The 22,558-nt window shown below is 41.9% G+C and overlaps 1 protein-coding gene across 1 annotated transcript in view; it reads right to left on the bottom strand.

The window, feature by feature from the left end:
- LOC144763730 (lutropin-choriogonadotropic hormone receptor-like) overlaps nucleotides 1-22,558 on the bottom strand; it is a 1,068,475-nt gene that overhangs the window by 417,504 nt on the left and 628,413 nt on the right. Inside the window, exon 4 of the mRNA XM_078649633.1 lies at nucleotides 19,445-19,519. Within this exon, the coding sequence (XP_078505759.1) occupies nucleotides 19,445-19,519 (75 nt within the window). The remainder of the gene's footprint in view (nucleotides 1-19,444; nucleotides 19,520-22,558) is intronic.

The raw sequence follows: 22,558 nt of genomic DNA, 5'->3' as shown, positions 1-22,558 counted from the left end.
GGCTTAACATTTCTACGAAATGCACGGGGCAATTTGTCGATAATAGAGTATGTATCTCTGCCGCTGTCCTTGCAACTTGCAGATCATACGTCTCTTTGGACGAGGTTAAAGGCACACTTTTTTGTAAAAGAATAGACTTAATTCTGCTTAAAGTATCAATTCGAATAGAAGAGATATTCACAGAAGGCCATAATGTTGCCTCCTTGTCTGGATTGGTGTTTGGATACAATACTTGCATACAGCAAATGACCCTGGAAGTAACGCTCACGAGATAGGCTAATCCTGGCACCATGCAACAACAGCTGTGGTCATTTATTACAACGTAGCTGCCGTTGGAAAGCTGTCTGAAAAAAGGCTCTATCTGTGTTGCAGGAGTGCCATGCAGGTGACATGAAAGGTTATTTGATGAACCTTCGCAGGCTCCATGCAAGTTAATACCTTGACACAGAAGTGTACCGCTTAGTGATTTTTTACAGTTGTTACCACCAAGGAATACTTCTTTTTTCCCTTCACTATAACATTTATGTGTATAAGGTAATTTCCAGGTTGACTTGATGTATCCTTTACCCAACCTTTCATACAGGCCTGCTGGTATATACTTTTGGCAATATTGAAACTGAAAAGTTGTTATCGGAATTGTGATTGTACCATGTATTATCCATTCAATGACAGGTCTCTCTGACATTGTCAATGGTAATCTCTCAAGTTTTTCAATGCTCAGAATCGTATAATCTTCTCCTTTTTGTGCCAAACTGATTTGTTTATCAGTAAGGTTAAAGATAGAAAATAATGACGTTATGTTGATTAGACGCCATGGCACGTGACCTGAACGCACCAGCCTAGCTGTACAATAGAACGTAATTGGGACTGGCCATGTTGTAGCATTAGCAAGTCCTGCTCTATTATATCAGTAGCAGATGATACAGTGCTGTCCAGTGAATAAATTCTGGAGGACAGAGTCGTTAACCCATTGTCCACTACAGACAGTGATTTTTCCAAATTTATACGATCAATTTCTCGTATTTTTTCAGCAGTTTCAATTTGCATTACTTTCCAAGCCTTGTTGTAAGCTGCGTATATACTGGCGTATATGAAACGTTTTTGACGCTGTTTGCGAGGTCCCAGTATGAAATCTCGCAAGTCAGCACCTTCTTTAAGTAAAGTTAAGTGTTGCTTAATTTCCTGCAATGTGGATCTCTGTAGCCATTCGAGGCATAGTTTCCCTACACTGTATGTTGTAATTATCCCTGGATGTTGTCTCTGGGAATATCTAGGGTCTGGCCTGTTTTGTTTTAACCCCTGTCTATTATTCAGGAATCTTTCATGACAGTTATTATTGTCTGTGGGCCAGATATACCATTTTTTCCAATCAGGATTTGTTCTGTTTTGGTGTAAAATATGGGATACGTCTATCTCCACATCTGTAGTGCTATTACTATCAGGTATAGGCTTTGGAATAGACGGTTTGTTTAAAACTTTTATCTTGGCTAGGCCAAGACAGGTTGCTTGTTGAATGGTGTCATTCAGGAATATTATCTGTTCTGGGATCATAAGGCTCTAAGTAATGATTCTAAACCTTGTACCTGCCAGTCTTTTGTACCCCAGATGGTTTTTGTTTCAATGTTATTTTTCCAAAATTCAAAACCAAATGTAGCTATTTTTTCATAAAAGTTTTCAGAATAAATCAATCTAGTATTTGTCAACATGTTTCTCATTCCTGTCTTATTTAACATTCTAAAATAAAATGTTTCTGGATCAGTGTTGTTAAACCCTGAGAAGTATGGAAATGTCTCATAAAATATCTTTGAACTGCCTTTTGGCGGTGTTGGACAATGTTCCCATTGGTTATAAGTAAAAACATTTCTAGGATTAGCAGATTTATGTAAATAGTGATGACCATAGTGGTTAGAACAGTACATTTCTTCATAGTTCGATGAACCCTGCAAATAATCATGTTCTGTGAATTTTGCTGACATTTCTAAATCTGACATCATATTATTAATATTTTCGAAGTCCAATCATCAGAGAAAGTACTTGGTCTCACAAAGTCACTTAAGGAAACCTTGAACTGGTGTAGATATTTCAAGAGCTCAATCGGGCCATAGATTTCGTAATCCGTTTTGTCCCATGCTACACCCCCAGGTATAGGATTGGCTGTGATGTTTACTGATGACAGTTCTCTTTTTTCAATGTGAGAAGATCTGTGAGGCTTTAGGGCCAAGTTGATGTTCTGACTTGCTGTGTCCATTGTACTATATTTTCCATCAATAAATCTACCCAAACATAAAATCATGATGAGCCAAAGTAGGAGGAAAAGTACACCTAACACAATCCATAATTCAATCCATGGTGAAATCATATATGTTTCTTTGAGTTGATGAAACAGTTCAGTAATTTTTTCTTTGAAAGTTTTTGTTGCTGGCGTTTCTTCATGTTCACTTGGATCATCAGAAAAGTCATCGAAATTGATGAAGTAGCCAGATGCAGTTCTGTCAATTGTTAGAATTGCTTCCGGATTTTCATTTATCTTTGGATATGTATGTTCAGAGGCTACATCATTGTAGACTGGTGGTTCTTGATGAACTGTTGCAATTTGGGTTTCAAGAGGCACAAGTTCCATGGCTTTGTTGCATAGTCCTTTTTTGTTCACTGCAGGTTTATCAAAAGTGATTAGTCTCTCAGTTTGAACCTCTTGGATTGTAGCAAGGTTTGGTCTTCTGCTACTTCTTGGGAGTCCACTGGGCCTACTACTTATTATTGGCCACATGATTGTGGTTTTACTAGGTCGATTGATACAACTCTGTTCTCCTTTTTACCGGCAAGGGGGGGTAGTACTACTGATCTTGTTCCGCTGACAGCTAAGACAGGTACTGCTTTTCTGTAAGAAGGCCCAAATTCCTTCTTCACCGCGATATTTTCTTTTACTAGATCCCCAATCTTTGGAATCCAGACAGGTCTTGCTGGGACAGGTCGTTTTTCTTCAGTGGCCGTTGGCTTTAGCTTTGTGTTACTTAGACTTCTTCTTGTTTCATTTAAGTCCTGTAAAACAGCCAAACGATCTTTGATATCAAAGGGTTTTTCTTTCACCACTGAAGTCTGACAATCTAAATCCTTGATTATCATTCTAGTACCAAACAAAAGTTCGTATGGAGTGATACCTCTTAGAGAATTTCTTGGCAGATTATTAAGACTACGTTGGACACTTGTTAGATGTTTGACCCACCCATCACCCGAACCTAATACCCTCGCCGTTATAGATTGCTTTATGTCACGGTTTTTTCTCTCCACTACCGCATTTCCCTCGGGATGGAATGGACTAGAGTACCGCAATGCAATGCCCATGCTGGCCATGGCTTCTTTGTAAGCTCGAGAGCTAAACGCAGGACCCTAGCCAGAATGTAGCATGCCAATTGCGTATGTGCTGATAAAGACTCGCAAATCTTTTATAACAGTTCTGGCGTCAGCAGAGCGCTGGGGCCTCATCTAAATGCATCTCGTCTTAATAATTATGGGATCGTCTATCTCCATCTGGATTTTTGCGTATAGATCGCCTAATGCTTTCTAATAAAGGTATTTGGGCTGGTGTCTCGTCTGGTTCACCACTGCAATCTCTATTGCAGTTCTGACAACTCGTTGCAAAGTTGTAAATTTGAACGTTCATCCCCGGCCACCAGTATTGTGATTGTAATTCTATTACAGATTTCAAGATCTCTTGGTGCCTCAGACCCATTCCCATGTGTGCTTCTTGAATTAAGTAAGCTCTCCGGTTCGTGTTTGGAATTACTCTATCCCCACTCCAGGGATTTGAGCAAAAGGAACGGAGTTCGCATCAATTATGTATTTATTTCCGAGTGGACAATTTAGAGGTAACGCCGCATAGTTGCCTTTCATTGAGGCTCTTACTGCTAGTTGCGTTTCACCGTCTATTTGTTTTTTAGTATGCTTTTTTGTAGCTACGGAAGCCGGTTTGACAGCTGCCGCTGTGGCTCTGTTAGCCAATTAATTCCCTGCAACGTGAACGCCATCACGTTGATGACTCAGTGTATGTATCACGTGAGTCTTTTGTAGTTCTTTCTGCAAAATAACTACTTGTTCCCAAAGTTTTTTATGCTTTATTGTGGCACCAGTCTCATCTTTGTAACCGTTTTTGATCCAAGTCTGCATGTCATTATTGTAAGACTGGATGCAGTAATGTGAATCGCACACTATTAGTGTGGGGAACTCGCGATCGGCATTTTCAAGCGCCATCTTTAAAGATCTTATTTCAGCTCGCTGAGCTGTAGAGTTTCTGATTGATTCAGTTTTGGTGACCATCGGTCTGAATTTACCTAAGCGCCAGCGACCTTTAACAATCGCGCATGCTGCATTGTAAACTTGTTTTTTCACAACGTAGTGTTGTGCAAATCTGTCCGTGTAGATTATACAGGTGTATTGTTCGAGAGGCAGAATTTCGATTGACAGAGGACATTCACTTTTGTATTCTAGATCTTCTAGTCTTTTCGTTTTTGGATCAAAAGCGCGTTTCACGTCTTCTGCAGCAAGAGAATGTTCCCATTGTATCCATTTTGGATCTAATGCCACAGCATTTGGAATGCGTGGTCTTGTCACTGTCTCAAGGGCTGATACTGCTGTTAAAACAGATATGCTCTTGCCTTGGGCTAGGGCTATTTCTTTTGCTACAGCAGTTTGAACCGCAGTCAGACTTTTTTCAGTAGAACTGAATTTCATTTCAGCTTGTGTGTACAAGTGTAATTTATAAGCTATTGGTACCGTTTCTCCCTCATTAGAGGTCAGGTATGTGAATCCGCATCTTCCTGGGATGACTCGAATTACATGGTTGCGTTCATTTGCGCGTGATTGCAGTTTTGTTTTAGTTAACATGTCTGTTTGTAATGTTCGTAAACTTTCTGTGTGTTTCTGAATCCAATTGATTGGTTTGAAATCAGGTTTTATTAATTCATAGAGAGGTTTAACCCTCTCTGCATAATTTAGAATGTATGTTCTTCCGAAATTCAGGAAACCTAGAATTGATTGTAAGTTCTTCAGCGTTTTTGGTGCTTGGAGTACTGCACACTTCTCTAAGAAGTTGTCTGCTAGGCTTTTGCCTTCACTTGATAATTCATATCCTAAGAACAGGACAGTTAGATGGGCAATTCGTGACTTTTTAAAGTTAAATTTGTACCCTTCAGCTGCGAACCCAAGTATTATGGTGTTCACTCTTTTCAAGTGTGTCTCCAGGTCGTCGTCTGTAAGATAGATGTCATCGACATAGGATAATGCCTCATCATCATACATTTGTAGTAACTCTGTTACCCTGGCTGAGAATAATCCTGGGCTGTTCTTGAATCCCTGTGGGAGATGGCAAAATTGTTTTTGCGCCCCATTGTTGAGAAAGCAGTCAAATACCTGCTTTCAGGTGCAATGTTTTGACAAAAGAGACCATTTGAGATATCTAATGTTGTTTTATATTTTTTGCCCACGATGTTATTCATTAGTGCTGCACTGTGTGAGTTTTGTACTGCAAATGTTTTGCAGCAGGAGTTTAGGTGTCTGTAGTCCAAAACTAGACGATATGAATCGTCTGGCTTGGAGACAGGAAACAAAGGATTGTTCATTTGTGAGGTGCATGTTTCAATTACCCCCTGATATTCAAGTTGATCTAAGATCTCCCTGACTTGCTTTTTAGCTTCTTGCTTAACAGGATACTGCCTTTGTGCAGTCAGTTGATTTTTTAACTGGATTTTGTGGTGAGGAGAATCCTCATCCCATCCTACATGATTTTTATATCATGCAGGGGCTTGGGCCACTGCCCATTTTCTTGCAAATGTGTATTTTTTATGAATTGGAATTTGATTTGAGAATGCAGGCATAATAATTTCTTCGCCATGTGGGCACTCCCTGACAAACTCAGGTGGCCAGTCTTTTTCTGCTAGAAGGATATCATAGCCTTTCGAAAGGTTATCCCAAAAGAGACCCTTTATTTTCCTCGTTTTGTCCCCCTCTATACGTAATGTTATTTCATATAATTTATGGGGTATGCTAACTCTGGTGTCTGCAGAATCCACTTGAATGTATTTATTCGTGTCCACTGTCTCCAGAAGATTCATCAGGATCTTGCGAGCTTTGGTCACTTCTGCTGCACTGTCTAGCATTGTCTGGGCCCACTCTTCGTTTTTCAGTTGTGTCCTCAGAATCCTCTGCATGTTTTATTTTAATACTAGCTACCTTCTTTTTTGGAAATTGTAATTTTTTACTTTGATGAGCAGGTTCCTTGTCTTTGGACTTGACGTGCTCTTCCTTGTGTTCTGACCGTCCTCTTCTTTCCGATTTCTGTGAGGAAGTCTGAAAAGATCGAGAGGGACGAGTATCATTATCTTGATATCTGTCAGGTTTTCCAAATTTATCCCTATCTCTAAGGTTGTATCTTTTTTCAGAGTGCTCCCTGTGGGGAGACTTGCCTCCTCGTTCTGGAGATCTATCTCTTTGTTGAGGAGACCTTCCTCTGGACTGAAAGGGCCCGATTCACAGAACTAACTTAAGACAAAATCCTAAACTTACTACCATTTGGTATTCACATGAGTAAGTGCCTCTAAATGAGTAAGTGCACTTACTCATTTTGGTATTCACAGAAGGCACTTACTCAATGAGTAAGTGTCTTCTGTGACTACCAAAATGAGTAGGTGCCTTCTGTGAATACCAAAATGGTAGTAAGTTTAGGATTTTGTCTTAAGTTAGTTCTGTGAATTGAGCCCAAACTGTTTTTCTCTGGGAGTAGTCTGTTTATTACCCTCCCACCTCTTTTTTGGAGTGTTGAAATTATTCTTGATAAATGTTTTTTCAGGATTTTCAATTAGTTTTGGTTTTAGTGGTTTCCCACCCAAACTATCTCTACCTAGTTCTTCATAGGATTTTTCTATGATTCTGGCAAGTTCAAAAGGTTGTTCTGCTATATCTGTTTCTTTCAATTTCTGGCGGATCGCCACAGATGCTGCTTCTCCTTTTATGTTGGCTAGTAATATAGCCGAGACTTGCTTAAAGTCTTTCAGTAATTTCATACTTAGAGTTAAAGCAGGTTCTGGACCGTATTCATTTTTAATCTGTCTTAATACGTCTGGTATAACCGCCATGGACGGAACACCATGTGTTTTTGTGCATATCGAAGCAATCCCCATTGGAAGACAGATAGTCAGAATTCTGTGTTTGTCATGAGGTGTAGGAAATACTGCCTCTATTTGAGTTATTTTTTGAGCTAACCAGAATGGAATTTGTTCCCGTTTTGCGGGTATTTTGCCAATGGCTGATTGTATATTCTGTGGTGTGATTTTATTTGTGTTCCCCTGGTGAGGGGTATGCTGTGGAATTTTTATTGCTGGTTGGACTGTTGAAGTCCGCATGACATATTGGACCAATTGTCTATGTATTTGAATTAGTTGTTTTAGCTGAGCTAAAAGTTCCCGGTCTGACATTTTTTCAATGTCGGGATGTGGTGTATAGCTGGCTAGAACCGGCCATGTGGCTCCTGGTCTACCTAGTGGACCGAGCCTGGTGATGTGATTTTGATGTTTTAGGGCGCCATTAAACCAGAGCAGGTGCTCTTGGTATGTTAGTGGAATTTCAACGTCCTCGAAAGGAGTGTATTCCTCTGGAGATTCCTCTATTTTGTATTAGTGGAAATCTTGTGTCACAGCGTGTGCTGCTGGAAAATGTATCCATGAATAGAATACCTCTGTCTGCCGATATTCATGGGCCTCTACCACAAATATGACTGTACCACCTCTTGATGATAGTCCATTTTCTATACGTTTAAGAGTTATAGTTCTTCTTACATTTACCGCAATGATTATAGCATTCTGGTCTTCTTCTCGGAGACTTGTGTCATCCGCTATAAGTTGAGCTGCTATTCTATCTCTCTCTCTTTCATCATCACTTTCCGTCATTTTTCTGACAAAAAGTTTTTTGTTTCAGAGCAAGTTTCAAGGAAACAAAGATTAGGTGAAAAATATTTTGGAACACTGTATCCTTCAACGTTGACTAAACCAAAAACTAATACATAGGATTCTCATCCTACTAAGTTCCGGCGGATATTAACCTTTCACCCACTCCAGACGTCTATTGGAGTTTTTACGGGAAAAAGGGGTCTGTGTGAAAAGCACGACTGAGTTACTCTAGTATCTTGCGTTAGATTATTGCCTTACCAAACGTGGGCGCCATGTAGTGTAGTTCCTATATTCCCAATAGGCTCTGCGCATTGGAATAACATAAACAATAGTTTAGACGTAGGACTGAGGTCATCTAGGTCTCTACTGAATATGTTAGACTTAATTAGGTATGTCAGCTAGCTCAGAGGTCACTAGAAACTTTCTCGAATGAACAGGAGGAGTTAACTTTCCTGATTAGACAAGAAGGGATAAGTTTCTGACAACCGCATAAACATGACAACTGTGCTCCCTCCAGAACAAGGAGTATATCTCCAGAGTCGTGTGAAAACAATAGACAGCTATTTCACTCAGTCAATCGCGCATGCTTAGTTTCAACAGAGTGCAGAGAAATAGAGAGACGGGCGTTTTCAATAAAAGGTGTTATTTATTGAGCAGTCCTCTTTCTCGTGCAAGAGAGGTGAATTGCCACAATTGCAATACTTGTTATAAAGTAAAGTGCGTACAGTAAAAGTAGTATTATGAAATAATACTGTAAAAGCATTGATATGGTTTCTGAGCCATATGATACTTAAAATGGATAAAATATATACATACATAAAATCATTGACTAAACGTACTCAACTGGTGCTTCTAAGATACGCCTACCCCGGTGTACCTAACCTAAGCCTACTACATGGGAAGGAGTATATGAGCTGCAGTTTAAGTTAAGTTAGTTTTTGCCAAGAATCTGAATCAAGAATTTCTCTGAGGATCTAATCAGGTCCGTACCTTGGTTATAGAATGAAGGAGGTCTTGTATCTCTTTCTCAGGACTCGAATTCCCAGCAACCCGCAAGGGTGACCGGAAACACTGGAGCTGGATTTCTCTGCAAGAGAAAAGACAGCGTCTCTCTCAGTGCGTCAAGGGGAGGGTCGGCTTCCTTCGGCTCTCGCATCAGCTGGGCATCGGGCAAGTAGATAGCCGCTCTGCTCCAAACCACCGTGTGTTTGCTTAAGGCAAACGTTGGTATATTTATACCTGGAAGGTGGCGAGTTTGACGTAAGGTTGGACATAAGACGTCACTAGAACTTACAGTTCTTTCTGGACTCCAGGAGTTCTTGCACAAATCAAAACAAAAGCAGGGGGATTTCCCGGGCTGCTGGAGGCTTGGTTTGTTTAAAGAACGCGTTGTACTTTCTAGGAGTCTATGGGAGTAGCCTTGCCGTATTTGGACTGCATTGGCTATGACTAAATATGGGTATGATTCTTATGCCTTTATAAGGATATGTTTTGTTATAACCATATAAGGGCATGAATCGGGAATATTTAAATAGGGTCCTAGATACATTCACAACAATATGTGACCCACAGTGTACTCACGAAACAGAAAACTATAGACGTGTCCCAGTGCTAATAACAAATAAGATAAAGCTGTCAGAATAGATTTACCAAGGTCTTAGGTCGGTGCGGAGCGTGTGAATGCTTTCTCCCATTAGTGGTAGTCTGAGATGTTTCCCAGAAGCCTTAAAGCTACCCAGGTAAATGAGGTCAGTTAGTGAAAAATGTGCAAATCGTGGCAGCCATATTAGAAGGTGCATTGTTGTAATGTGAAACGCATAAATCGATAAAACAGAAAAAATCATGATAATGTTATAAACAGAAATAAACAATTTTCAGGGCCATATTGGAATATTGAATCTTGCAAGTGAATCAGAATGACTGGAAAATTGGTGCATGTTTACATTATGTTAAATTGAATGGAGGCCATTTTTAAATGTTGTGTCTCACTAGTAAATCAAAATGATTATTAAATATCCACAAACGAAGGTTTGTAATAAAGATAATGAGATTACATATACCAGCTGAATTCCATCCTATCATTCAGACCATTAGGCATCAAGATGTACAGTCTTTTGATCCAGTAATTCTCTTTATGGAGGAGGTGTTTGTGGTTCTCTCTTCCCTCCTTTTTTTCCACTGTTTCCAAAATCATAAATTTAAGTTGGCAGATGTTTTGACCAACTTCTAAGAAATGAGTCACAAGCATTGATCTACAATTTTTCCTTCAGTTTTCCCTATGTAAGCCAATCTGCATGGGCATTGTAGAAGATACACCACATTCATGGAGTCAGAACTGGCTGTAATTTTTAGTGCAATTTTATTGCCTTTCCTGGGATGACAAATCCATGCAAGTCTTATGATGCTGTTGCAATTGTAACATGGAATGGTGCCTTTATATGTCTGAGTTGTTGTCTGTGAGAAATGTGTTGAGAGTATTTCCTGGACTTTCCTTTCTCTTTCATAAGCAAACAAAGGTCATTCTGAAAAAATCCCTTTAACATCAGGCTCGATTAGCAACATCGGCCATTGTTTTATGATGATTCTTTTGAACTGCGTACTTATGGTTGAGAATTTAAAAATTAACACCATTCTCTTTTTTGACAATTTCTTGTGTTCATAAACCAATATTTGCTGTTGTGTTTTTGAGGCACAACGTTCTTTGGCTTCCTCTAGGACCTTTAGAATCATGTCTCTGACTTGTTCATCCAATAGCTCAGGGTTAGAAACAATCCTTTTTCCATGCATCCTGGGTAGCCGTTGTCCTGAAGAATGCCTTAATGCACTACAGACATTGAGAGGGCACTAAATGTAACTCCCCTAGATTGGCCTACAGACTGCACACAGCTAGTACTTTGCAAACCGTCTTTGATGCTTTCTGGGCCAAGGATCATGATGGGACATGAATCAGACAGTCATCAAGGTATGAGGATCCTATAGACCCCATACAGATTTAGCAACCCAAACAGAGGTGCCAAAACTTTGATAGAAACTCTTGGGATTTTCAAGCTGAATGTCAGTACAGTGAATTGAAAATGATGATCACATACACCATACCAGTGAACCATCTCTATTCTTGTCAATGAATAAATAGAGACAGACATTTGTATGATGATCCAGTGACGAAGGCAAGTCTTCCAGGAGAACAATTAGAAGAGCATTTGGTAGAGTCAACATTTTGAAATGTTGGTGTAGAATCCATTGGTTCATGGGTTTGAAGCTGACTGCACCTCTGAATACTCCAGTCACCTTAGGAACAAGGAATACAGTTGAATCGACTCTAGAGTCAACATCTTCTTTTGTAACTACCCTAATAGATTTTTGGCTAACAGAACTGATAGGCCCTGCTTCAGTGGTGATTGCTTGGCAGGATTTCATGGCTAAGGAGGGAATCGGACTACTGAGTTTGGATGAAGACAAGTTCATTCCAAGCAATTTCCTGTATTCACTACAGTCTATACCATACGCTCCATATCAAAAGATTGGATCCTGATGTTATCCATTTGTTCACGAAAATGTCTGTTTTCTGGGGAATCCATTGATGGACAATGTTTTTTAAATTTCTAAGTGTAAAGGCAATATTTGCCCATGCCAGTAGGGGTAATAGAATGTTTGAAAGGAAATGCAGGTCTGAGATAACAAGACCCAAACGTCCCATCCTTAACTTCATCTTCGCTGAATCCTGCATAGATAGACTGAGACTGGAATGGAACGGCATATTTTTCATTTTCAAAGGCCCTTTTCATGACTTCATCTAATTTGAATCTGAGCAATTTCTTACATCAGTTAATTATCATCCTGTTTCTCCATTGCAGACTAAAGTTCTGTGCAATCAGTCTCATCCTCGTGAGCTTATAAAACGTAGAGAAATCCTATCACAGTCATTTAGTTACTGCTGAATATAGTCCTACATGCATAGGTAGCATGGTCCCTGCGTAAACCTTATTAAGCACCAAGTCTACTTTCCATATACTGGATCGTTTGAAACCAGAACTCCCACAGATATAGAGAGATGACACATAATATTCAGGAGAATGGCATTGCCTGTAACCTCATCAGATAGTCATAACTCATCATGCACTACTGATTATATTTTAAACATAAACTTTATAAAAGTATGCTTTTCTGGATCATTCCCTTTCAATAACTAATTACATAGAATGTTAAAGGCCGAATTGGAAAGTTGCTCATATTCATGAAAAAATAACAGGGAGGATTTGATCTCCCACTTGGATCTCGTAGTGGACATAGAAGATCCAGTTTGTTTAATAGAATTAACTGTGACAAAGGTTGCATTTAAAAAAACATATATAACCTTAACCCTGTCTGTTGAAACTCAGTTACCTCACCTAACCCAACTCTCGTTGTTTTCTCTTGTCGCCCACTAAAAACCGCAGGAAAAAAAGAAAATGCTCCTTGGGCTTTTCCTCACTATCAATTTGAAAGCTGGGCCCTAAAGGTCAGCTGAATCTCACTCACCAAGATGAAATGGGCATGGATTGCAAACAAGCTAAACTAGGTAGCTTGGCCGTAGACCTTTTCCCAACTAAGCTTCTTTTAGGATTCCTAAAAATCACAGATTACTATTTCACAGGCATTCTCTTCCTTTAGTGTTTAACTTTAGCCTCTTAAAGGTTTAGCACTAAGTCCTGGATATCTGAATGTTTTTCATTCTCATTTGGTGTTCCTCAAATCTGAGAGGAACTTGATGCATGATTTACGCTATCTTTAAATCAAAAGCTAAAATCACCCCTTGTATTCTAACTCCTTCACCACTGATTAATCAAAATTATTTCAATTTTCCAAGGGCACTTGGACAAGATTTTCGTTGACACTCAACAATTTGAAGTTTAGTGAGAGAGTTTGATCTGCACGGACATCTTCTGTAATGTCTTTACTAACCATTTCTTCTACATGATTACATATTTTGGCGCCTTCCTATTGGCCTACCTTAGCTAATGGTTTAAATACAATTCACAATCACCTTGCTTGAGAGAGCCATGATTTCCGAGGACATATGCCTTTAGGTATTTCTCTTTAGTCTCTCTTTCTTCCTGTTCGTTTTGCCCAGATCACCAGAATTCACTGTAGGTGGGTTTTTACTTATTTCATCATATTCTGGTTATCCGTGTTCTAGGGATGACCTGACAGTGGGTCAACAAAATCTTTTTCTGCGCTGCGCTTTATGGTTTGCTTCTTCCAAAAACATGATTAGCTCTCATATTATCATACTTAGGCCTAAATACGAGTTTTGCGGTCCGACCGCCCAAACACTGTTGCTGTGTTCTCTAGAACACCACAGTGCCAGCGGTCTTCTGACCGCTGTATTACGTACATATACGTATGGCTACGGGGACCTTGTGGCAGCTCCCTTCCCTGTACTACCCTATGGCAGCTGCTTTTCCACGACCGCAACCCCGGCGATCTGCGGTTTGCTGGCGGTATCGATGGTTTAGCCGCAGTCTTTCCAAATGCGATCTGCCCAGCTCCAAATACGTCGGTTGGGCCACCAAGCTCTCGATGGTTGGACCGTGACCAAGTGTATGGCGGTTCAAGGACCACCAAACTCATAATAATGCCTTTAGCCGAGTCTTGATACTTCTTTCTATCACCTTCTATGGACTGCTTGTGAACTGTTCATGTCTGAGACCTCTTCAGAGAGATTTTTTTTCTTGTCCAACTGAGATGATGCCTATATTTTGTTATTCATCATTTTAGGAGCTGGCGCCTTAAATGTAACTTCCAATAAACAGTTATCACGTGCACAAGAGTAGAACGTATGTTATCAGATTCTCTCCCTTTCACCTATTACATCACTTCACGGACCTTATCACGGTTATATTTACATTTTTCTAGTTCAGCTTGCTCCCATTTCCATGTGCGGATTTTTAATTTTAAGATTGATGAAGTGTTAGAAATGGGGATTCTGGTTGGCTATGGTATGCACCTAAGCCAGGCAGAACCCACCACTCTTGTTAGAGTAAGATAATTACATACCTAAGATAACCCCTGCCCACCCTCATGGTAGCTTGGTAGAGCAGTCAGGCTTATCTCAGAGGCAATGTGTAAAGCTTTTGTGCAACACACTCACACACTAATAACACACAAGGCATACCACAAAAAGTTTATTATACATAAAAACACATTAGACCACAAACACATAAATCACTTTGCCAAATAGGCCGTTGTCATGACGTCACGTAGATCATAAACCATTTAGTCAACCAGGCAATCGTCATAACATTACATTCAGTGGAATGAAGTAACTACTAATACTTTGCACATGTTACATAAACACCCTACACCAACATTGTACGATTACGTGACAATACAACGCATGCCATTACATCGCAAGCCGTTGCAACGCAAAACTTTACCCAGACTTTCTGTCGGGGTAGCGTTGGAAGTTGAAATAGATTAATTTTCTCTTCCAACTCCAGTGTGTGCAACAGTAGGGAATGTTTTGGAGTTAAATCCAACACCTTCTATCCACTGCTGCACACCTTTTGCGTTGCAACGGCATGCGATGTAATGGCATGCATTGTAACAGTTGCATTGAAAAGGCTGTTTCCCACATTGTACATATGAAGGCAACATCCTGAGGTAATAATCGGTATCCTGATACTGGCAGGCCAAATGACATATCATAATCTCAGGGCACGAGCTGCATTAGAAGAATCCGTAAACAACACCGGTATCACCCATGTGGGGCCAACATATGCATACCATGATAACCAACACAAAGGGGGGCACCTGCACTCTTAGTATAAGGTATCTGATGCCCTTGTTCCCTTCACGTAGGCTCCTGGGCCACCTGACCACCTACAGCAGGGAATGGGATACTTAGCTCCAAGCAGCAACGAGCACTCGAGTGCCCCTTGGGACCGAGAAAAACAGTGTGGCAGGCAGGCAGCGAAGAAACAAAAGGTACGTCCGCCCAGGACTGGGTGAACACTGCGGCACTTGTGGGCCCTCTATGCCACTTAGAACTGTGTTGTGGGACATTGCCAGGGAGAACGCCTCCGTGAGGCAAAGGATTCTGCTCTAGCACCCCTGGGCTCTCCTTCTTCTACCCCCAGTGCAGTGCAAAGCATCTGTCAGGGCAAAGCCTTCTGCCCTACACCCTCCTACCATGGCTGCCTGCAACCACGTGGTGCAGCCGCTCAGCCTTGGCCAGGGAGCACCCGCTTTACTGAACCTTCCTGGCTGCTGTGTCTGGACGAGGCCTTTCTGTCGCCGCAGGACAAGGAACAAAGTCTCAGTTGGCTCTGCTGTTTTCACCCCGGCCTGGCCCCGCCCACTAACTGACATCAACTTTGCCCCAGCAACTCAGAGGAATTCCCAGACTGGGATTCTTTGCTGCTTGTGCGGCGTTTGACAGCCTGTCCGCTACGTAGCATAGCCTCGGCCGCTGATAAACCAGAAAAGATGCAGGAACACGACCGGAAGAGGGAGAAAGCTTCTTCCAACTCAGCTCTCCCCTCCTGTTGCTCTGGTACCCAGAGGAAAGTGCAGCAGTCCACACACTGCAGGGCATCCAGCGGCGCTCCTTTCTGGTTTTGTCACAGAGGGAGCCCATTCCTTGGGTGATAGAATTCAAAGCGCGCACCATGTGCTATTGGCAAAAAAAGTGAAGGCTGCAATACCCAGTCCCTGGAGAACAACTGGGGGGGCACAAAAAGGGAACCAGCAGCCAACCAGCACATCAGGGCCTTTGGAAATAAAGTGGCAGTCCTTCTCATAGCCTCACAGGTCAGCAAGAAGCGATGTAGTCCAATGATGGTTCCTCCTGGCAACATCACAGTTCCTTCTGGCAAGGTGCAGTTTGTAGAGTCAGAAGCATCTGGTTACAAGCCCCATGCAGTGCCCCAACATATGGGGTCACAGCCCCTGTATTTATATTCTAAAAGTAATTATTCTGGGGCCACTTCAAACACTGTTTAGGAGTGCACAACACCCCTATTCAATGCCAAGCCCTGGTTACAGACAAACTACAGGGGGGCAGAGAAAGCATTGTAAAAGTCAGGCACAGCCCTATTCATGTGCAGGTGCAACTCCTCCCACAACTCTTAATGCAGACCAGGTATATTCAGGTGCAAGGGAAACTCCTCCCACCCCTCAAAAATGCAGCTAAGGTCTAGTCAGCCAAGGGGTGAGTCACCCAGGAAAGGCAGGACACACCTCAATCCCCTAGGACTGTTTAGAGTGAATGCACAACCCCTTCTCCTGTCAGTCTAAACCTGACGATGAATACACAACCGGGCAGGACACAAAGAGTCATAAGCACACAGAAATGCTTACTTCTAAAAGAGGCATTTCTAAAATATTAATACTAAATCAACTTTACCCAATACGCAGGATTTGTTACTACTATTCCAAACATAGCCACGCTACCCCTTTCAAATCAGAAATTACCACTGAAACACACATCTGGGAATTCCCTATGCAAACCTATGAGAGGAGCAGCCTCAAGCAGTGAGAAACCAAATAGGCTGTTTGTCACTACCAGGACATGCCATACAGTTAAGTCACATGTCGTACCTTTTACTTACACAACACCCCGCCCATAGGGCTGCCTAGGGCTTATCTTAGGGGTGACCTATATGTTGTTAAAGGGGAGTTTCAGACATGGCAAACACTTTAAGTGCCATATAACTGCAGCAGTAAACTGCGCAGGCAGGCCCTGCAGCGGCAGAGGCCTGAGACATGTTTGAAAGGCTGCTTTGATGGGTGGCGTAAGCAGCACTGAAGGCCCACTGGTAGTATTTAATTTACAGGCCCTGGGTAAATGAGATACCCCTGTACAAGAGGCTTAGAGGTAAATTAAATATGTCAAATACGTGTAGCCCAATCTTACCAAGTTTACATGAGAGAGCACATGCACTTTACCACTGATTAGCAGTGGGAAAGTGCCCAGAGTCCTAAAACCAACAAAAACAGGTCAGAAAAAATACGAGGAAGGTGAAACATTTGGGGATAAACCTGCAAAAAGTGCCAGTTCCAACGCTAAGTTTCCAGCATTACCCCCCTCTCAGGCTCTCACAATTCAGGTTAGGTCATGAACATTATGCCTTCTCTTTGTCCCTTCTGTAACCCTGGTTGATTAAACAAAGTCTTCTACTCTACTGTGTTAAACTCCTAATAATGTAGTTTGATGCAGTGCTTAGGAACTTTAATTTCGCTCTTGCATGAGATTAAAGAATACTTCCTCTGGGTGCTTCCTCATAATGAGAACGGATTTACTCTAGCAAACAGTCTGTTCACTACCATATTCAACTCAACCGCTTCCGTGTGACTCTCATGCTTTCATTCCCAACACATTTATAATTGTTTACACCACAAAACACCACTCTTCATGTGATCCCCACAGAAAATTCAAATTCAGTGATGTTTGAAAAATATTTCTTCGTTTGCTGTCATTGTAGCACACTTTTGGACACGTGGGCCTTAACTGGATTTATCAGTTATCTTCTTTTCTCATATCCCTAGAATGAAACCTCCAGATTCCCATCATAATCACTCTACTACACTGACAATAATGCAACACTGTCTCTATAGACCCTTCAGAGCCATACCACAGCATTAGTTCTCCAAGATCATTCTCCTACATCGCACCCAATACATGGAATGACCTCCCTCAACACATCAGAGCCTCCTCCTCACTTCTTGAGTTCCGCAAGAAGCTGAAGACCTGGCTATTTGTATAAGCACCTTGGGGACCGCACACCTACACACTTGACCAAGCACCTGGATACCCTTTTGGGTAAATAGTGCGCTGTACAAATCAGTATAACATAACAATAACAGCAGACCAATGTGAACTTAAGGGCGCACATAAACTCCCAAGAGCACTTCCTCAGCTTCCCTCTACCTCTCCCTCATTCTTCATCCAGACAGATATCTAGGAAGACCCCCATACATGTGTAGTAGAGAAAATGTGCTACAAGAGCCCCCCAAGGCTGCAGTCTTCTGCTGACAGCCACACCAAACCTCATCACTTCCCTCATGAATACTGAATCTAAGGAGGGCTTGAAATCCTAGACCTCGCCTATTTTCATACACGGGAGGATTAGCAACCATGTTGTTCATGCAGGCATCACCTTCCATGTCTGCTTCTCTGCCATTAACTAGATAATGTGCCAGGGCAAATGTATTTGTGAGCAAGGGTTCAAGAAATAGACATTTTGTAAATCAGTGTACCGACACACAGATACAACCACCCACCGTCCCTCCTCTCTTATATCCGTCCTCTCTTCTAGAAAGCAGATATCAGAAATATTACAGGACAACGGGGAAGTGCTATTGAACACATTTGTTTAATCTCTTAAATACTGCGCTTTATTGTAATACTGATGTGTCTGATCAATTATTTTGTACTTTCCAGTTCTTGAGTGAACTGCGTAACTTCAGAGGAGGTGGGCTTTTTTCTGTATATATCTTAATTTTTACATATGAAGGGGTGTGACACATTTTTGTGGCTCGAACTGACGTGTATTAAGTTGGAGAGCACGTACTTTGGATATAGTATTCACTTACATTTCTGAAATAGAATAATACATTTTTTGTTTCTGCCAACAGGTTGAACAAGATTACAAACGTGTGTTACAAGGTTTCAAGACATTTCACAGGATCATCACTTTTAATTACTTTGGGTAGGGTCTAAATAATTACGTCTCATCCTCACTTTTGGGTCTTTAATATAAAGGGGGTGAATTTTTAGTGCATCATCATTATCATAATATTTAGCAGTGTTCCATTCATAGCTTAGGGATAAATATTTTCTTTTTATTTACGAATAAACTCCTACTTCCATGCCTGGACGTTCATTACATTGTATACAGAGCTTCTTAAAAAACTGGCTCAAAAATCCTGTCTTACTATGACTTATTAAACAGACTGGCATTCTCACCTCCTTCTTAGAAAACAGTTGTAAAATCCTGACCAGACACTTTCCTTCACTTTCTGATTCGTAACTGCTTTCAGCCTTCTCTACCTATCAACCACAGCCCTGTGTGCCATTCTCGACAATGCTACTATTAAACATAGTCGAATTCTGCCCCAGAAACACCGGGCTCGATTCACAGAACAAACTTAAGACAAAATCCTAAACTTACTACCATTTTGGTATTCACAGAAGGCACTTACTCATTGATGAGTAAGTGCCTTCTGTGAATACCAAAATGAGTAAGTGCATTTACTCATTTAGAGGCACTTACTCATGTGAATACCAAAATGAGTAAGTGCCTTCTGTGAATACCAAAATGGTAGTAAATTTAGGATTTTGTCTTAAGTTAGTTCTGTGAATCGGGCCCACTGTCTCTGACCTCTGACTAACGTTTAAAGTAGGCAAGTCAAATTAATGCATCAATTCGACCTCACTGCACGAATGTTCTTGTGTGTACTTCTGTCTGTGCTTTTGAATTGAACTGTGCATAAACAAATGAGAGAAAATAAAGAAAACTCCTTACAAGAATTTTAACCGCGGGAGATTTGAAAATGCTCCATTTTCAATGTGCAGCAAATGTTTTGTGTTCCGGATTAGTCTATAAAACATAGAAAAAAGATAATATCAACCTGTTGTGTGAAAATAAACACTTGTTTTTACTTCTGACTTTACCATTTGAATTGATTTAACATGCACGTGCTGACAAACAATAATGCAAATGCAAATTCATGCAAAACATGATACTCGTCCGTAAAGTATAATTGAGGCAAATATACGGGTGAGTATGGGAGATCACTGGGTGATGAAATATCGGATTGGTTATTCCTTGAATAAAATGCAGAAAATCGTAGTTTACACATAAAAGTCCCATTCTAATGGACCCTTACATTTAAGATATGAAATAAAATGACACGCATTTAAATAACTTTGTTTTTACATCTGTTTCTTCAACTTAACAAATCCTTCTAATTGCAGCTTCATTTGTATAATAAATAGGTGCTGAGCATGAGCATTGGTCATGCGGGCCAAGGTTTCAATCGAATTACAGTACTGTTCTGCACCAGATTGATTTCGGTCACTTGTTGAGGAAAATACAAATCTATTTCACGAAATGACTGATGCTTGTTTTTGTTTCTGACAGAGCCCGCAACTCGGAGGAACACTACGGGGGAGTACTGCAACATCCATTATCCCCAGCGCGCAGGTCGCGTTTAAAAGTAAAGCGCTGAACAGTGGCACGGGACGTGCCCCGGCGAAGCCCGGGCCAAGGGCGGGCCCGTCCACGCCTGTCTGAACCCGGAAGAGGCTGGGCTGGGCCCCCCTCTAACGTCCCTAGAGGCTCCAGAGAAGGTCCAAGGTAAAAGTGTTCGCCTCCTGATCCTGACACCCCCCATTCTCTGCTTCCCCCATTTACTGCCCCTTCTAATCATACTGAAAGTAAAAGTCAAGATGAGCAAACGAGAGGGCCAAATTGTTATTGGGGGTGCAAGCATAGTGGGGATAATTGACTCTTTTTTAACAAAGGCAACGTCAGTCCTGGCACACGAAACGGAACGGTGATTATCGCTGGAGTCCCCTAATTATAAAAGAACATCCTTGGGGGGGCTGTTGTCAAATTAAAACTCAAATGACTCGCCACTAAGAGACATGGTTACGCAAGAAGCCATCAGCATAGCACCCACATCTTGGACTTGATTGGCACCTCACAAAGGGCCAGATGTAGGTAGCCTAATACCGGTCGGTAACAGCCAAAAATCGGTGTTTTCGGCCGTTACCGACCGGTATTCGGAAAATGAGATGTAGGTCGCCGAAAACCGGTAAAAATACCGAATCGGTAGATTACCGGCTCGGTAAAGAAACCGAGTCGGTAAAAGTACCGACTCGGTAAAATTACCGAGTCGGAACAAATACCGAGTCGGTAAAAGTTCCGACTCTGTAAAATTACCGAGTCGGAACAAATACCGAGTCGGTAAAAGTTCCGACTCGGTAAAATTACCGAGTCGGAAGAAATACCGTGTCGGTAAAAGTTCCGACTCGGTAAAATTACCGAGTCGGAATATACGAAATGGAAAATACCACGCCATCGAGATGTAGGAGAGCCTTAAAATACCGAATTGTTCCAAAATTCGGTAATTAAGAGTCGGTAATTAACATGGATTGCAAGCAGGTGGTAATCAGGTGCAGCCTATAAAAAAGGACCCCAAAATGCAACACAGGAAACAGAATGGCGGCATTTTACGTCATAGCAAGACGGCTAAGGCTACAGGCAGCAGGTGAGAGGGAATGGAGAAGGGAGGAACAGGTATATAGGCTAAGGATTACACTCATCCAATTGAAAGAGCCAGAGATACTGCAGAGATACAGACTGCACCCTGAAACCATCATGGACCTGATCAGGGACCTGCATCCACTCCTGGACCACCCAAGACCAAGGGCCCATGCCATCCCACCCCATGTCCAGGTGCTCTGTAGCATACACCTCCTAGCATCCGGGAGCTACCAGAGTATAGTTGCAGCGGCAGGTGGAGTGTCCCAGAGCTGCCTGTCACGTTTTTTCAAAAAGTTCCTGGATGCCATGATGCAAAGAATGGATCAGTACATCCACTTCCCAGACACTGATGCGGACTTGCTCAGGACCAAGACTGACTTTTACCTCATGGCAAACTTCCCACACGTGATTGGCTGCATTGATGGGACCCACATCCCCGTTTGCCCCCCTGCTGCCACAGAGCACATATACAGGAACAGGAAGTCAACACACACGATTAATGTTCAAGCAATCTGTGATGCCAAGTTCTTCATCACAGACATAGTGGCCAGATACCCAAGAAGTACCCACGATTCATTTATCTTCCAGAACAGTGGGATCTATACCCGCCTGACAGCGGGTGAATTCGGGGAAGGATACCTGCTAGGTAAAGAAATGGGTGACACTCCCTTGATAGATGAAGCAGACGTATGTCAATGTGTGCATCTGAGTAATGTATATTTTGTCTTCCACTTTAGGGGATAGTGCATATGCACTCCGTTCCTTCGTCCTGACACCCTACCTCAACCCAACAACCCCCAGCCAGAGACGTTACAATGTGGCACATAAATCCACCCGCAACATCATTGAGCGCACCTTTGGCCTCTTGAAGAGCCGGTTCCGCTGCCTCCACAAAAGTGGGGGGGCACGCCAGTACTCACCTGTAACGTGCTGTAAGATTATTGCTACGTGTGCGATGTTGCACAACCTCGCTACTAAGAAGGGCACAGAGGTGGAATTGGAGGACTATGAAGACCATGATGATGAGCAGGCACTACCATCAGCCAACCCAGTAGGAGGACCAACACCCACAGACGGTAGACAGAGACGGGCAGAAATCACACACAACTACTTCTGAGTACGTATAGAGACAAAGCACGTATTGTATTTCAAAGCACGTAGTTTAATTTAGCACTACGTCGAAATGACATGAGACACACAATACACATACTAGTGTGCCCAGCACTACTGTGTGGACGGGGGTTACGTCACCCTCACATGTCCATGAGCAAAAGTCTGACTCACTGCTTGCGTCCAAGAACACCCAGGCGTGCTGCCTGATGTTGATTAGGTTAAGAGTCTGCTGTGCCTGCGCCGGCACTCTGGCGT

This window comes from Lissotriton helveticus, chromosome 6 (assembly GCF_964261635.1).
Source record: "Lissotriton helveticus chromosome 6, aLisHel1.1, whole genome shotgun sequence".
NCBI lineage: Eukaryota > Metazoa > Chordata > Amphibia > Caudata > Salamandridae > Lissotriton > Lissotriton helveticus.
The sequence above is the reverse complement of the archived record's forward strand: the minus strand, read 5'-3'. Positions and strand labels throughout refer to the sequence as shown.